This window comes from Oncorhynchus kisutch, linkage group LG17, assembly GCF_002021735.2.
Source record: "Oncorhynchus kisutch isolate 150728-3 linkage group LG17, Okis_V2, whole genome shotgun sequence".
NCBI classification, from domain to species: Eukaryota; Metazoa; Chordata; class Actinopteri; order Salmoniformes; family Salmonidae; genus Oncorhynchus; species Oncorhynchus kisutch.
This window is the reverse complement of record NC_034190.2, coordinates 74,827,974-74,845,120: the sequence shown is the minus strand read 5'-3', so window position 1 is coordinate 74,845,120 and position 17,147 is coordinate 74,827,974. Positions and strand designations below refer to the sequence as shown.

At 43.9% G+C, this 17,147-nt stretch overlaps 1 protein-coding gene across 3 annotated transcripts in view; it reads right to left on the bottom strand.

Moving 5' to 3' along the window:
- Positions 1-49: 49 nt before the first annotated feature.
- Positions 50-17,147, bottom strand: part of LOC116354436 (low-density lipoprotein receptor-related protein 1-like) — a 224,550-nt gene continuing 207,452 nt past the window's right edge. The window contains exons 74-91 of one of the 3 annotated variants that reach the window (XM_031794590.1): positions 16,790-16,927; positions 16,481-16,618; positions 15,962-16,081; positions 13,393-13,679; positions 11,410-11,591; positions 10,890-10,996; positions 10,560-10,679; positions 10,126-10,302; positions 9,367-9,507; positions 9,036-9,209; positions 7,302-7,463; positions 6,182-6,356; positions 5,879-5,980; positions 5,006-5,079; positions 4,751-4,844; positions 2,927-2,962; positions 2,103-2,247; positions 50-868 (exon numbers count right to left, since the gene is read on the bottom strand). In XM_031794590.1, coding sequence (XP_031650450.1) covers positions 719-868; positions 2,103-2,247; positions 2,927-2,962; positions 4,751-4,844; positions 5,006-5,079; positions 5,879-5,980; positions 6,182-6,356; positions 7,302-7,463; positions 9,036-9,209; positions 9,367-9,507; positions 10,126-10,302; positions 10,560-10,679; positions 10,890-10,996; positions 11,410-11,591; positions 13,393-13,679; positions 15,962-16,081; positions 16,481-16,618; positions 16,790-16,927 — 2,522 coding nt within the window. In that variant the 3' untranslated portion in view covers positions 50-718. Of the gene's footprint in view, positions 869-2,102; positions 2,248-2,926; positions 2,963-4,750; positions 4,845-5,005; positions 5,080-5,878; positions 5,981-6,181; positions 6,357-7,301; positions 7,464-9,035; positions 9,210-9,366; positions 9,508-10,125; positions 10,303-10,559; positions 10,680-10,889; positions 10,997-11,409; positions 11,592-11,656; positions 12,297-13,392; positions 13,680-15,961; positions 16,082-16,480; positions 16,619-16,789; positions 16,928-17,147 lie in introns of those variants that run through there. The other 2 variants (XM_031794591.1, XM_031794592.1) reach the window with 2 other exon arrangements.

The following is a 17,147-nucleotide window of genomic DNA, read 5'->3' as shown; positions in this document are numbered from 1 at the left end:
ACACTTTTAGTCTTCTGTGCAAGGAGAAAAAAGACAATCACTTGGAACATAGTTTTCAACAGAATGGACATTAGTATTTGTGATGCTGACTTACTCTGCCATGTGGTTCCTGTTCCAGTTCCTGAACACTTTTAGTTCCAACAGCCGTGTTCTCATTCTACACCATTCTATTGATATACTGTACACTTCAAGCAGTAGAGATAGATGGCACAGAAAGTAACACATAAACCAAACCAGGGTCAATTGGCAATCAGAACTGACTACTGACTATTAAACTTTACATCCTCTTTTCTCCACGTCTTTCACAAACAAACTTCTCTGAAATAGAACAATGTTTTTTCCCTACACAATTCATACAAAGTGAACTAACTGCTGTTTGTTTTTCTCTACACGTTTACATAGAGGTAGTGGCTATATGGATCAAGGGGTGAAGGGGGAGTGACAGTAGCAAGGGGGGGGGGGTGGTGAGCAAAATAAAACGAGTTGAATGAAAAAAATCTATGAAATGGTTCCTCCTTTTTCTGATTAGGCAAATTTTCCTTTTTCTCAAAAGAACCAAAAATAATACTGCAATCACATACAAAAGTAGTCCTTCAATGTATACATTTTATACAGTGTTCTCTCTCTCTCTCTTTCTTCCTTTTGATGCTTTTCTTGATTGGTAAAAGGCATGTGGGTGTGGTCCAGACGTGGCTCGGGCGTGCCTGACCCCTGACCTCTATGCCAGCGGGTCACTCATGTCCTCGTCCTCCCCATCGTCCACCTGTGAGAGTAACTCTTTCTTCTCGTCTGTACTAGCCAAGGAGTTGCGGCTGTTGTGGGCTCCCATGTACAGGGTGGCGTACACTGGGTTGGTGAAGTTGGTGGGCTGCAGGGATGAAAATAATGAAATAATGGTTGGACAAAGAGCACACGAGGTCCTAAATTTGGTTTCATTGCAGAGTATTATGGAGTGCAGAAAAAATATTTAAAAGGTACACTCAGCGAAAGTCTACCAATGAGCAGCACCGCAGATATTGATATGAGCGAGATACAAGCCTTGGCTCTCACACAGTATTCGTGCAGCTGCACGGGTTCACATCAGGCCTTTAGAATGAGGTAGCCACGGGACCAAAACAGAGGAGAAGTTGAGCCTCACGCTTCAACACTCAGTTGTGGAAATTGACCCACTGTGCTGTTTACTTTCTGCATCCACGGCATATCGCTGAGTCTACCTTTAATGTGTCAATGACAAATTATTAACTATGAGCTAACAAATGCTGCAGTGTTAAAACAAGTAACCTGAGTCTTAAAATAAGTATAAAAACAAATAACCTGAGTGTTAAAATAAGTATAAAAACAAATAACCTGAGTGTTAAAATAAGTATAAAAACAAATAACCTGAGTGTTAAAACAAGTGTTAAAGTGTTTAGGGTTGGTCAAATGTGAATTTACACCAGTTTATTAGGTACACCCCCCCCCCCCCCCCCTCCACAAAAATGGTTCGCTCTTACAGACAGTGGCTTGCTTTATAATGCAGGCAGACAGGCATCGAGGCACTCAGTTACTGCTCGATTGAACGTGAGAATGGGGAAAACGAGTGACCTAACCAACTTTGAGTGTAGTACTGCATGATTGTCGGTGTCAGGGGCCGGCCTCCTGGGCTTTTCACACACAAAAGTATCTAGGGTTCACCGAGTATGGTGCAACAAACAAAAAACATCCAGTCAGCGGCAGTCGTGTGGGCGAAAACAGCTCGTTGATGAGAGAATGGCAAGAATCGTGCAAGCTAACAGGTGGGCCACAAACAAAGAACAGCGCAGTACAACAGTGGTGTGCAGAACAGCATCTTGGAACACACAACTCGGACACTTGAGGACTGGAAAAATATTGCCTGGTATGACGAATCCTGGTTCGTGTTGCATCATGCTGATGGCAGAGCCATCCTGCCTGGTGTCAATGGTACAGGCTGGTGGCAAAGGTATGGGGAATGTTTTCCTGGCAACATTTCCATTCCCCTGAGAATTCAGGCTGTTCTGTAGGCAAAGGAGGGTGTGACCCAGTAGTAGATGGGTATACCTAATGAACATGCGACTGGGTGTAAGAGTATGTGTATGTGATACCTTATCTGGGTCTAAAGCGAAGTCTGAATCCAGGAGTTCCCCAGCATCGTCGTCTGGCTCCCCTTCGTAGATCTTATAGGCTGGGTTCCCTATCTCCACATTCATGGCCCCGTTGGTCATCCTGTGGTGCTGAAAGCCCTTAGCACTGCGCACACACACACACACACACACACACACACACACACACACACACACACACACACACACACACACACACACACACACAGTTTGTGTCCTCTCAACACTTCAACATTAGCAGAGACGTAGCCACAACACAGAAACACACACTGAAAGTGCTGAGAGCCATGGTTCAAGCCACTGACAGGATAGAAAAGTCCAGCATACAGCAAACCATCACACCACCAGCTACATGTACAGTACATTAAAACGTTACCACACAGTCAAGGCAACACAGAACCCCGGTAAATTGACAAATCAAATTAGCTTTTTTCAAAAGTCCATTTGGACACATCCAGTGTCTATCCTGGTAAATGCTGGATTTTCCACAACGCAAATGTTCCACTTCTACAATGCAGGCACAGAAGCATCAATGTAATATATGTAGACAGGGAAAGGTATGGATGTGTAGGGAAGAACCAGTCAATCTGTCAATAGCCCCCTGTGTTCCTGGGTGGGAAACCCTGTACTAAACAGGAGAGAGCAGGCAGGGACAGACAGACTCTACTACAGAAAGGCCAGCAAAATGGAGGACTGTCACTGAACCCACAGACAAGATGGTGGCTTAGATGAGGCTTTGGGGAGAGGGAGGAGAAGGGGGAAGGGTCTGGGGGGGAGACGTGTTACATGTGACCCTATTAAGTTACCGAGAATGTCGGGAGCGTTTGCCCAGCCATACCGACCTGGGGGACAGGAAAGAGGTGGTTATCCACAAAAGAGAGAGAGATTATAATATATATATATATATACAGTGGGGAGAACAAGTATTTGATACACTGCCGATTTTGCAAGATTTCCTACTTACAAAGCATGTAGAGGTCTGTAATTTTTTTTATCATAGGTACACTTCAACTGTGAGAGACGGAATCTAAATCAAAAATCCAGAAAATCCCATTGTATGATTTTTAAGTAATTAATTTGCATTTTATTGCATGACATAAGTATTTGATACATCAGAAAAGCAGAGCTTAATATTTGGTACAGAAACCTTTGTTTGCAATTACAGAGATCATACATTTCCTGTAGTTCTTTACCAGATTTTGGATTTTGGCCCATTCCTCCATACAGACCTTCTCCAGATCCTTCAGGTTTCGGGGCTGTCGCTGGGCAATACGGACTTTCAGCTCCCTCCAAAGATTTTCTATTGGGTTCAGGTCTGGAGACTGGCTAGGCCACTCCAGGACCTTGAGATGCTTCTTACGGAGCCACTCCTTAGTTGCCCTGGCTGTGTGTTTCGGGTCGTTGTCATGCTGGAAGACCCAGCCACGACCTATCTTCAATGTTCTTACTGAGGGAAGGAGGTTGTTGGCCAAGATCTCGCGATACATGGCCCCATCCATCCTCCCCTCAATACGGTGCAGTCGTCCTGGCCCCTTTGCAGAAAAGCATCCCCAAAGAATGATGTTTCCACCTCCATGCTTCACGGTTGGGATGGTGTTCTTGGGGTTGTACTCATCCTTCTTCTTCCTCCAAACACGGCGAGTGGAGTTTAGACCAAAAAGCTATATTTTTGTCTCATCAGACCACATGACCTTCTCCCATTCCTCCTCTGGATCATCCAGATGGTCATTGGCAAACTTCAGACGGGCCTGGACATGCGCTGGCTTGAGCAGGGGGACCTTGCGTGCGCTGCAGGATTTTAATCCATGACGGCATAGTGTGTTACTAATGGTTTTCTTTGAGACTGTGGTCCCAGCTCTCTTCAGGTCATTGACCAGGTCCTGCCATGTAGTTCTGGGTTGATCCCTCACCTTCCTCATGATCATTGATGCCCCACAAGGTGAGATCTTGCATGGAGCCCCAGTCCGAGGGTGATTGACCGTCATCTTGAACTTCTTTGCGCCAACAGTTGTTGCCTTCTCACCAAGCTGCTTGCCTATTGTCCTGTAGCACATCCCAGCCTTGTGCAGGTCTACAATTTTATCCCCGATGTCCTTACACAGCTCTCTGGTCTTGGCCATTGTGGAGAGGTTGGAATCTGTTTGATTGAGTGTGTGGACAGGTGTCTTTTATAGAGGTAACTAGTTCAAACAGGTGCAGTTAATACAGGTAATGAGTGGAGAACAGGAGGGCTTCTTAAAGAAAAACTAACAGGTCTGAGTGAGCCGGAATTCTTACTGGTTAGTAGGTGATCAAATACTTATGTCATGCAATAAAATGCAAATTAATTACTTAAAAATCATACAATGTGATTTTCTGGATTTTTGTTTTAGATTCCGTCTCTCACAGTTGAAATGTACCTATGATAAAAATGACACACCTCTACATGCTTTGTAAGTAGGAAAACCTGCAAAATTGGCAGTGTATCAAATACTTGTTCTCCCCACTGTATATATATATATATATATAGAGAGAGAGAGAGAGAGAGATGGTGGGAGGTACAGATGAGGTGTAAAATACATTTGAGTTTGACCGAATGAGTGGGACCTCTCACGCACAGTCTCAACACAAAGGTTGTCTACTCTACTCACCCACGCATTCTCCTCTTGTACCACAAGATGGCGCCGACAACCAGCAGCGCCAGTAATAACAGCAGCAGCACTGGGATGATTGTGGAGGCAGAACCTGCAGAGAGAGCAACACGCCCATCAATGAGAAATATGCAACACCGACCAATGAGCTCAGAGTACAAACAGTTTATAACATGTATTGTGTTATAATCTGTAGTTATAAAATTTATTTCACTGACACTGTAAAGAGACTATAAAGTAACTAAAGTAACTTACTTCCACTGGATTCAGGAGAGTCCACAGGAGAGGCAGTGACTTCACATCGATACCCTCTCCACCCTATAGAACACCTAAATACACATCACACAGGTTACACCTAAATACACATCACACAGGTTACACCTAAATACACATCACACAGGTTACACCTAAATACACACCACACAGGTTACACCTAAATACACATCACACAGGTTACACCTAAATACACATCACACAGGTTACACCTAAATACACACCACACAGGTTACACCTAAATACACATCACACAGGTTACACCTAAATACACAACACACAGGTTACACCTAAATACACATCACACAGGTTACACCTAAATACACATCACACAGGTTACACCTAAATACACATCACACAGGTTACACCTAAATACACACCACACAGGTTACACCTAAATACACATCACACAGGTTACACCTAAATACACATCACACAGGTTACACCTAAATACACACCACACAGGTTACACCTAAATACACATCACACAGGTTACACCTAAATACACAACACACAGGTTACACCTAAATACACATCACACAGGTTACACCTAAATACACATCACACAGGTTACACCTAAATACACAACACACAGTTTACACCTAAATACACCTCACACAGGTTACACCTAAATACACACCACACAGGTTACACCTAAATACACCTCACACAGGTTACACCTAAATACACACCACACAGGTTACACCTAAATACACACCACACAGGTTATACCTAAATACACACCACACAGGTTACACCTAAATACACACCACACAGGTTATACCTAAATACACACCACATATGAGCTTGAGTGTGTGTGGGTGTACATCTGAGTGATTGGGGTCATATTCTTACTTGCACTGGGGCAGTAGTGTGCCTGGTTCGATAGAGCAGAGTCCATTGGTGCAGAAATCTAGACAGGTGTAGCAGCTGGGCTGGGTACGACCGTTAGGACAGCTAGACATAGACAGGTACACAGAGACGGAGAGAGACAGACAGAAACAGAGAGAAAGAGACAACCAACAGAACTAGATTGAATCTTTACAGGATAACACCAGGATAAATGCGTGTGTGTGTGAGTGTGAATGGACTGAACAATGTGTGTGTGTGTATGTATGTTTGCGTGTGTTCTGTATATGTAGTGTGTATGACCCCTACCTGCACATGACCTCTCCTGAGGCTTTGGGCACACACTTGCCGTTGGGTCCACAGTACTCACACTTGTCCAGCTCACAGAGCTGTCCATGGAACTGAGGGGTACAGCGACACAGCTTGGTGGCATTGGCCGTCTGCAGACACATGGCCTCGTTCTCACAGTAACCCTCACATGTACCTGGAGGGGTGATGAGAAGATAGAGCCAGGGAAACGGGGCTTACAGTCAGTTCCTCACAGAGGATGACTCTCCTTCTTTTCAACCATTTCTGATTAGGGATTAAGTATTACATTACAAAGTGGATTGAAGAAATTATTATTGTTATTGAAATGAAAAAATCACAGGAATGAACGATACACCTGAAAATACAGGAAGTATACCTTCAGTTACACTGTTATAATACAGGAAGTATACCTTTAGTTACACTGTTATAATACAGGAAGTATACCTTCAGTTACACTGTTATAATACAGGAAGTATACCTTCAGTTACACTGTTATAATACAGGAACTATAGATTTAGTTAGTCTGTTATAATACAGGAAGTATACCTTCAGTTACACTGTTATAATACAGGAAGTATACCTTCACTTACACTGTTATAATACAGGAACTATAGATTTAGTTACTCTGTTATAATACAGGAACTATAGATTTAGTTACTCTGTTATAATACAGGAACTATAGATTTAGTTACTCTGTTATAATACAGGAACTATAGATTTAGTTACTCTGTTATAATACAGGAACTATAGATTTAGTTACTCTGTTATAATACAGGAACTATAGATTTAGTTAAACTGTTACACAGATCAATCAATCAATCAAATGTATTTATAAAGCCCTTCTTACATCAGCCGATGTCACAAAGTGCTGTACAGAAACCCAGCCTAAAACCCCAAACAGGAAGCAATGCAGATGTAGAAGCCCGGTGGCTAGGAAAAACTCCCTAGAAAGGCCAAAACCTAGGAAGAAACCTAGAGAGGAACCAGGTTCTGAGGGGTGGCCAGTCCTCTTCTGGCTGTGCCGGGTGGAGATTATAACAGTACATGGCCAAGATGTTCAAGTGGTTGGCATTGTTGCTTAAATCATCCCTTATTAACCCATTATAAACTACACACTCACTGTATTGACACTGGTCTCCCAGATACTCAGGCGGACAGCGGCAGGTGGGCTGGTTGCCCTGGGATACAGTGCAGTTGCCTCCATTATGACAGTAGTCCTGACAGGTGTGGAGTTTACACTGGGGCCCCGTGAAGCCCTTCAGACAGCGGCAGGTAGGGGACCCTGGGAACAAAGGGTCATGTTAAATAAGAACAAAAATCGAAATAAAATGGGCCCAATTCAGATTTAAGAAATCAACGCCTTTCCTACACACTTTCTCAGTAGTTGGTGTTCAGACTTACCTAATGCAGGCGCGTAGTGTGCTCTACAGGTGTGTCTACCTTGTATACACTGAATAAATGTAATTCAACCACTGAAAACCCTCCCACTTGCTGGCCAACAGATTTTCTTGTGGAGTTTTCATTCAATAGGGTTTTCAGTACATTTATCTTAAGCCATTCCTTTAAATACACTGTAACTTTAATTAGAATTTTGTCGACAGACTCACTAGAACATATATATGAATGGTTTGGAGAGACTTTACACGCAAACTATATTGATGAATCAAAGATAGTGGTTTGATTCATCCTGAAAGTAGCCATATTCAAATTCAGTTCATGGAATTTTGGATGGTGAGAAAAGTGTACAATAAGGGTGGAACAGTAGTCCTATAAATCTACTCGAATCCTCATTAAATCATGGAACTGTACGACAACATGCGCCAGGCTCCAGGTTTAACCTGTTACGTGTGGTCTGAGTTCCATAATAATTCAAATAGGCTGCATGTCCCAAATGATGAAACAATGTTAACCTACGATGATCCAGTAACACTAGCCTCCCTCAGGAACAACTACACAGAAGGTCAACGGAATGGAATGAAGCAAAATGTAGGCTACAAATTGAAGGAAATGAACACGAAAGTGACAGTTATAAATGTATGTGGGTATTACTGACGGTGGCTCCCGATAGTGGCTAATATTTATCATGATACACATTGTAAAATAATGGAGAAAAGCCGGGAATATAATGAAAACGTAAAGCACATGCATCAACTCAGCAGGTTCAGCCCTACAGAAGCCTATATATAGCTTGGCTCTCCAAATTTCATCCACGCAAATTACGAGGGCACACAAATTCTGAATAACAGCACAGCTATTTATAGCCCACTTCACTGTGGAAAAGGGACAGCAACATGCAATACATGTCATGTTGATATGATTTTCAGTTTGCTTCCACATGACTGGTCTCACATTCGTCTCCAGTGATCATAAGGAAACATTTTACTAAAACAATTGCTATGTGTATTTACAATCCAACTCTCTAAATGGATTACACATTTACCTAGCTGTTATCAATGGCTCTTATCAATTTATAAATTACAGTGCAAAAATCAAGTAGATGCTTTTCCGCTTGGAACCGGCAGCTTGCTTGGCCTTATTCATGGTTTCCTCACGCGTAAAGGTGGAATTATGAGGGAATGAAGTCAAGTGGGTGAATAGCCTGCTATTATCATGCTTAAGTTCAAGGTCAGAACACACATAGAAAAAAAAGGCAATTACGTCCCATTTACGTGCACTTAACACACATAGGGCTGAATCCTAGAAGGGTTCCTATTAATATCAACGCACAATAGAGTCCCCACAGTCCCCCTAAAGCAGCCCCTACAGTCTGCAATAGAAAATGGCTGCCACCGGCACCTAGACTAGTTTGCCAGTTGAAGCCACACCAAGGACTGTATATGCTCAGGTAACCTACCTACGACTGAGGCAGTGCAGACTCCTCCGTTCTTACAGTAGTCTCTACACTGGTTGACCTCACACCTCTCTCCAGTGAAGCTGGGCTGGCACTGACACTTAGCCTGCTGCCTGGTGTTCAGAAAACAGTTCCCTCCGTTCAGGCACTGGACTGTACATGGCCCGGACGGGGGAGCTGGGAGAAGAGGGGGAGAGGTTATTGATAAGAGTCCCACTGGGCACCAAACGTCAATTCAACATCTATTCCATGTTGGTCCACGTAATTTTCTTGAAATGACATGAAAACAACGTTGATTCAACCAGTGTGTGACCAGTGGGGCGTGTGTACTCACAGAATGGAGACCGTGTGGAAGGCGGTCTCTCCACACATGTGCCGTTTTCAGCCACGCGGTCGTTAGGACAGGTACAGACTGGACCACTGGGGCTGAGCAGACACAACCATTCACACTTCTTCCTGTCACATGGGTTGGTCACTAATGACACAGAGAGAGAACAGACAGAAGGATAACAGACAGTAAGAACCAGAACAGGATCAAGAGAAGCGTCACTAAAATGTGTTAAACTCCACTGAACCATATGTGGAATAGATGTCAACAGTAGTGCACTATGGGGAATAGCGGTCTGAAGAAGAACACTATGTGGAATACTGTATATAATGGATAGTTAAATACTGTATATAATGGACAGTGTGTCACAGACAGAGAGTCAGCTAGAGAGAGTCAGCTAGAGAGAGAGTCAGCTAGAGAGAGAGAGAGTCAGCTAGAGAGAGAGAGAGTCAGCTAGAGAGAGAGAGAGAGAGAGAGAGACAGACAGACAGACAGACAGACAGACAGACAGACAGACAGACAGACAGACAGACAGACAGACAGACAGACAGACAGACAGACAGACAGACAGACAGACAGACAGACAGACAGACAGACAGACAGACAGACAGACAGACAGACAGAGAGAGAGAGAGAGAGAGAGAGACACTCTCTACCGGTTTTTAGCGGTGGTGGTTTGATAGGGGTCAAAAATAAGTGTACTATATGGGGGAGTAGGGTTTCATTTAAAGAAATGAGCTATAGTGTAGGCAGACAGCCACTCACTCTCTGGTTGTTTGTAACGGTGGTAAAGGACTATGTCTGTGGCGTGGTTAATGCCAGTGGTCAGGTTCTCCATGGGGCCTTTGCCAAACTTGTTGACCCGGAACACAAAGTTATTAATGTAGGTGACGCCATATATGTAGTCCTCAAAGATGTCGATGCTGAACGGATGGAGCAGGTCTGGGGATGGAAGGAGAGAGAGTTAGGAACTGTTAATCCTGCCTTAACTATGTCCTTTTGAGAACTGAACAAGGCCAACCCACTCTGTAAAACAGTGACAACTGTATCTTGCTTGAAATTACAATTTCACTACTTATCCTTTAATTCATAAATTGTTACCCATGTAAAATTCAGTAGGAAGCAAAGTAAAGTATCCTCATTAAACTACACTGAACCCCAGCCCTGAGATAAGTGTAGTTTAGTGTAGTGAACTGAACTGTTTTTGAGTCCTGTGACGGAGATGACAGGGTCGGAGCCATTGAGTCGCACGCTCCCGATAACAGAGAGCTTAGCGTCCGCCCAGTACAAGCGCTCATTGAAGTAGTCTACCGCCAGACCTGGAGAGAGGAGAAGGAGGAGGTGGTGGTAGAGGAAGAGGAGTAGGAGCGGAAGGAGGAGCGGAGGGTTAAAGAGGACATGGATAACACAAACAGTGACCAGAAAGAAGGTATGATACCACTCACTTATGCTAATGCTAGGGCATAATGCTATGTATAATGGTAAGTGTTAATACTAATGCTAGGCTACAACGCTAATGCTATACAGACCTGTGGGCCACTGGATGTTCTCATGGACCAGGGTCTGTCTCAGGGTTCCATCCATGGCTGCTGTCTCAATCTTAGGGTGGTTTCCCCAGTCGGCCCAATACAGGGTCCTGAGAACACAGAGAAACGCAGTCAAAACAGTTTTTTATTAGAATTTTTTCCTCCATTTATTTTCGCATTGTCTTTTCCAGGACAGTGGTAGATGCATAACTAGGCCAAATCAATATAGCTGGGGTTGGCTGGGCTTGGCTCAGTAGTGGTAAATGGTACTAGTCTCTGAGTGGTACAGCGGTCTAAGGCACTGCTTCACAGTGCTCGAGGCGTCACAACAGACCCAGCTTCGATCCAGGGCTGTATCACAACCGGCTGTGATCAGGAGTCCCATAGGGCGGTGCACAATTGGCCCAGCGTCGTCCAGTTTAGGGGAGGGTTTGGCCGGGGTAGGCCTTCATTGTAAATAAGAATTTATTCTTAACTGACTTGCCTATTTAAATAAAGGTTCAATAAAATAAACAAATCTCACCCTCTCTGGGGGTCCACTACAATGGCGTTAGGCTCGTCTATCATGCCTGAGATTAGGGTCTTGCGGTGTTGGCCTGAAAGTTGGGCCACCTCGATCACATCTCTGCCAGATTCAGTCCAGTACAGGTTACCAGCCACCCAGTCCACCGCTATACCTCGAGGCATGTTTAGATGCCCTACAATCTGGTCAGAGGGAGAGATGACAGAGGCATGTTTAGATGCCCTACAATCTGGTCAGAGGGAGAGATGACAGTGGGATGTTTAGATGCCCTACAATCTGGTCAGAGGGAGAGATGACAGTGTGATGTTTAGATGCCCTACAATCTGGTCAGAGGGAGAGATGACAGAGGCATGTTTAGATGCTCTACAATCTGGTCAGAGGGAGAGATGACAGAGGCATGTTTAGATGACCTACAATCTGGTCAGAGGGAGAGATGACAGAGGGATGTTTAGATGACCTACAATCTGGTCAGAGGGAGAGATGACAGAGGCATGTTTAGATGCCCTACAATCTGGTCAGAGGGAGAGATGACAGAGGGATGTTTAGATGCTCTACAATCTGGTCAGAGGGAGAGATGACAGAGGGATGTTTAGATGCTCTACAATCTGGTCAGAGGGAGAGATGACAGAGGCATGTTTAGATGACCTACAATCTGGTCAGAGGGAGAGATGACAGTGGGATGTTTAGATGACCAACAATCTGGTCAGAGGGAGAGATGACAGAGGCATGTTTAGATGCTCTACAATCTGGTCAGAGGGAGAGATGACAGAGGCATGTTTAGATGCCCTACAATCTGGTCAGAGGGAGAGATGACAGAGGCATGTTTAGATGCTCTACAATCTGGTCAGAGGGAGAGATGACAGAGGCATGTTTAGATGCCCTACAATCTGGTCAGAGGGAGAGATGACAGAGGCATGTTTAGATGCTCTACAATCTGGTCAGAGGGAGAGATGACAGAGGCATGTTTAGATGCTCTACAATCTGGTCAGAGGGAGAGATGACAGAGGCATGTTTAGATGCTCTACAATCTGGTCAGAGGGAGAGATGACAGAGGCATGTTTAGATGCTCTACAATCTGGTCAGAGGGAGAGATGACAGAGGCATGTTTAGATGCTCTACAATCTGGTCAGAGGGAGAGATGACAGAGGCATGTTTAGATGCTGTACAATCTGGTCAGAGGGAGAGGTGACAGAGGCATGTTTAGATGCCCTACAGTCTGGTCAGAGGGAGAGGTGACAGAGGCATGTTTAGGTACATCTCATTATGATGTGAACAGAAAACAACAGACCTTTCTGAACTATGAGACTTGGCACTAACTGCATTCTACTTATATTGTATCACACACATAGGATGTCATAACAGTGCGCATGTTTTAGTGTGTGTGTCTGTTTGTGTGTGTGTACATGTGTGAGTGTGTACATGTTTATTTTAAAAAAATGTATCCATTATTTTACCAGGTAAGTTGACTGAGAACACATTCTCATTTACAGCAACGACCTGGGGAATAGTTACAGGGGAGAGGCGGGGGATGAATTAGCCAATTGTTAACTGGGGATTATTAGGTGACCATGATGGTTTGAGGGCCAGATTGGGAATTTAGCCAGGACACCAGAGTTAACTCCCCTACTTTTAGAATAAGTGCCATGGGACCTTTAATGACCTCAGAGAGTCAGGACACCCGTTTAACGTCGGAAAGACGGCAACCCTACACAGGGCAGTTTCCCCAATCACTGCGAGGAATGAGTGCCTCTTACTGGCCCTCCAACACCACTTCCGGCAGCATCTGGTCTCCCATGCAGTGACTGACCAGGACCAATCCTGCTTAGCTTCAGAAGCAAGCCAGCAATGGTATGTAGGGTGGTATGCTGCTGGCATGTGAGTATGTGTGTGTGAGTATGTGTGTAAGTGTGTGTGTCCTTGTGTGTGTGTGTGTGTGTGTGTGTGTGCACGCGTACATTCCTGTTAGTGTCACTCAAGCCTCACCTCCAGGGTAGTAACACCTCCCTCACTATGGCGGCGGTTACGGCGTGTATTTGACAATGTGCCAGAAGATGACGATGATGAAGGCAGCTCGTAGGAGGAGATCCTGCCAGTGTGCCAGTTGGTCCAGTAGATGCGGTTGGTCTTGACGTGCAGGTCCATTGCATCGATGCGCACGTTGGCATCGCCCTGGAAGCTCTGCTCGTAGCGCCAGTTGGGCATGCCAGGGTCCAGGCTGCGTATCTCGTTGTCATCGGCGATGTAGAGCACCTGTCTGCTACTGTTCTGGTCTGGAAAGACCGGAGGGAAGGGTTGAAGGGCGGGAGGAGGGAGAGAGAGTGAGAGAGTGGTACGGGAGGGAGGGAGAGTGGAGTCAGGAAATGGAGAAAGAACTTCGACACAGAATTCATGAAAATGTCAATGCATTCATTGTGGCTGAGGAAGGCTTAAGAATACACTATTTCAAAGTATTTAGGATTTGAAGAAGAAAACTACACAACTAAAAGAACACTACACTACTAGAAGAACACTACACTACTAGAAGAACACTACTAAAAGAACACTACACAACTAAAAGAACACTACACTACTAGAAGAACACTACTAGAAGAACACCACACTACTAGAAGAACACTACACTACTAGAAGAACACTACATTACTAGAAGAACACTACACTACTAGAAGAACACTGCACTACTAGAAGAACACGACTAAAAGAACACTACACAACTAAAAGAACACTACACTACTAGAAGAACACTACACTACTAGAAGAACACTACACTACTAGAAGAACACCACACTACTAGAAGAACACTACACTACTAGAAGAACACTACACTACTAGAAGAACACTACACTACTAGAAGAACACCACACTACTAGAAGAACACTACACTACTAGAAGAACACTACACTGATAGAAGAACACTACACTGATAGAAGAACACTACACTACTAGACGAACACTGCACTACTAGAAGAACACTACACTACTAGAAGAACACTACACTACTAGAAGAACACTACACTACTAGAAGAACACTACACTGATAGAAGAACACTACACTACTAGAAGAACACTACACTACTAGAAGAACACTACACTACTAGAAGGACACTACACTGATAGAAGGACACTACACTACTAGAAGAACACCACACTACTACAATAACACTACACTACTAGAAGAACACTACACTACTAGAAGAACACTACTAGAAGAACACCACACTGCTAGAAAAACACCACTATAAGAACACTACACTACTAGAAGGACACTACACTGCTAGAAGGACACTACACTACTAGAAGAAGACTACACTACTAGAAGAACACTACTAGAAGAACACCACACTACTAGAAGAACACTACACTACTAGAAGAACACTACACTACTAGAAGAACACTACACTACTAGAAGAACACTACTAGAAGAACACTACACTACTAGAAGAACACTACACTACTAGAAGAACACTACTAGAAGAACACTACTAGAAGAACACTGCACTACTAGAAGAACACTACTAGAAGAACACTACACTACTAGAAGAACACTACACTACTAGAAGAACACTACACTACTAGAAGGGCACTACACTGATAGAAGGACACTACACTACTAGAAGAACACTACACTACTAGAATAACACTACACTACTAGAAGAACACTACACTACTAGAAGAACACTACACTACTAGAAGGGCACTACACTGATAGAAGGACACTACACTACTAGAAGAACACCACACTACTAGAATAACACTACACTACTAGAAGAACACCACACTACTAGAGGAACACCACTATAAGAACACTACACTACTAGAAGGACACTACACTGCTAGAAGGACACTACACTGCTAGAAGGACACTACACTACTAGAAGAACACTACTAGAAGAACACCACACTACTAGAAGAACACTACTAGAAGAACACCACACTACTAGAAGAACACTACTAGAAGAACACCACACTACTAGAAGAACACTACACTACTAGAAGAACACTACACTACTAGAAGAACACTACTAGAAGAACACTACTAGAAGAACACCACACTACTAGAAGAACACTACACTACTAGAAGAACACTACACTGATAGAAGAACACTACTCTACTAGAAGAACACTACTAGAAGAACACCACACTACTAGAAGAACACTACACTACTAGAAGAACACTACACTGATAGAAAAACACTACACTACTAGAAGAACACTACACTACTAGAAGAACACTACACTACTAGAAGAACACTACACTACTAGAAGAACACTACACTACTAGAAGAACACCACACTACTAGAAGAACACCACACTACTAGAAGAACACTACACTACTAGAAGAACACTACACTACTAGAAAAACACTACACTACTAGAAGAACACCACACTACTAGAAGAACACTACTAGAAGAACACTACTAGAAGAACACTACACTACTAGAAGAACACTACACTACTAGAAGAACACTACACTACTAGAAGAACACTACACTACTAGAAGAACACTACACTACTAGAAGAACACTACACTACTAGAAGAATATGCTACTTACTGTCAGCCTTGCAGGTGTCGTTGATCCTGGTGAAGTGTTTGTGGCAGCTACACTTGTAGGATCCCTTGGTGTTGTTGCACATATGGGAGCACATCCCAAACTGCTTACACTCATTCTTATCTGAGAGGAGTCAGGGGTTAATAATTGAGGTACCTCAATTAGCATTTGAAGTGTACGTATATTTGAAATATACTGATTGAGCTCTGAGTGAGCGAGTGTACATGAAATGTGGGCTTGTAACCTTGTGATGATATTTTGGGATATGGGATTGAAAGTGAGATATCCCAGTAGATACTGTTTGTAACATGTGTGTACATAGTGTAATAAGCCTGACCCTGTAGAGGTCATCCTGGTGTGTGTAATAAGCTTGACCCTGTAGAGGTCATCCTGGTGTGTGTAATAAGCTTGACCCTGTAGAGGACATCCTGGTGTGTGTAATAAGCTTGACCCTGTAGAGGTCATCCTGGTGTGTGTAATAAGCTTGACCCTGTAGAGGACATCCTGGTGTGTGGAGCGTACCTTCACAGGTGTTATGTTCAGTCTTCTGGAAGCCTGGTTTGCAGGCGCAGAAGGAGTCTGTCTGGTTGCTGACACAGTGTGCCTCATCCCCGTCCCCACACAGAGTCCTGTTACTCCTGCAGTTGTTCAGCTTGGTGTCTGCAGGGTCAGAGACACACCACAGGCAGAGAAGAAAACGTTGATACACAACAGTGTTGAGCCATTGGAAGGTTAACGGAACATTGTGTGAGAAACCAACGCTGTCTTCTCCAACATGCCATTAGAACGGTAGACATGGTGATGTGTTAACCAGTCATGACTTGGGGTCACCTGTCTTGCAGTGGATCTCATCTGAACCGTAGTCCTCACAGTCATTGAAGAAGTTACAGCGCAGGCTGGAGCTGATGCACCTGCCATTGGCACACAGGAACTCATCCTTGTCACAGGTAGGCTGGGCTGGAGGGGGCTCTGAGAAAACACACATAGAACAACCATCACATTGCTCCTGAGGGGATAAATAAAGGTGTATTAAATGTCTATTGAATGAAATGAACACAACCACTCTGATCCAATGTCTATAATTGCATACCACTGAATAAAAGGACAATGAAGCCCTGAATTGGATTTGCATTCTGTCATAGGTAACATAAGTGGTATGGTAGGTGTAAGGATGGAACCTCTCCACAGG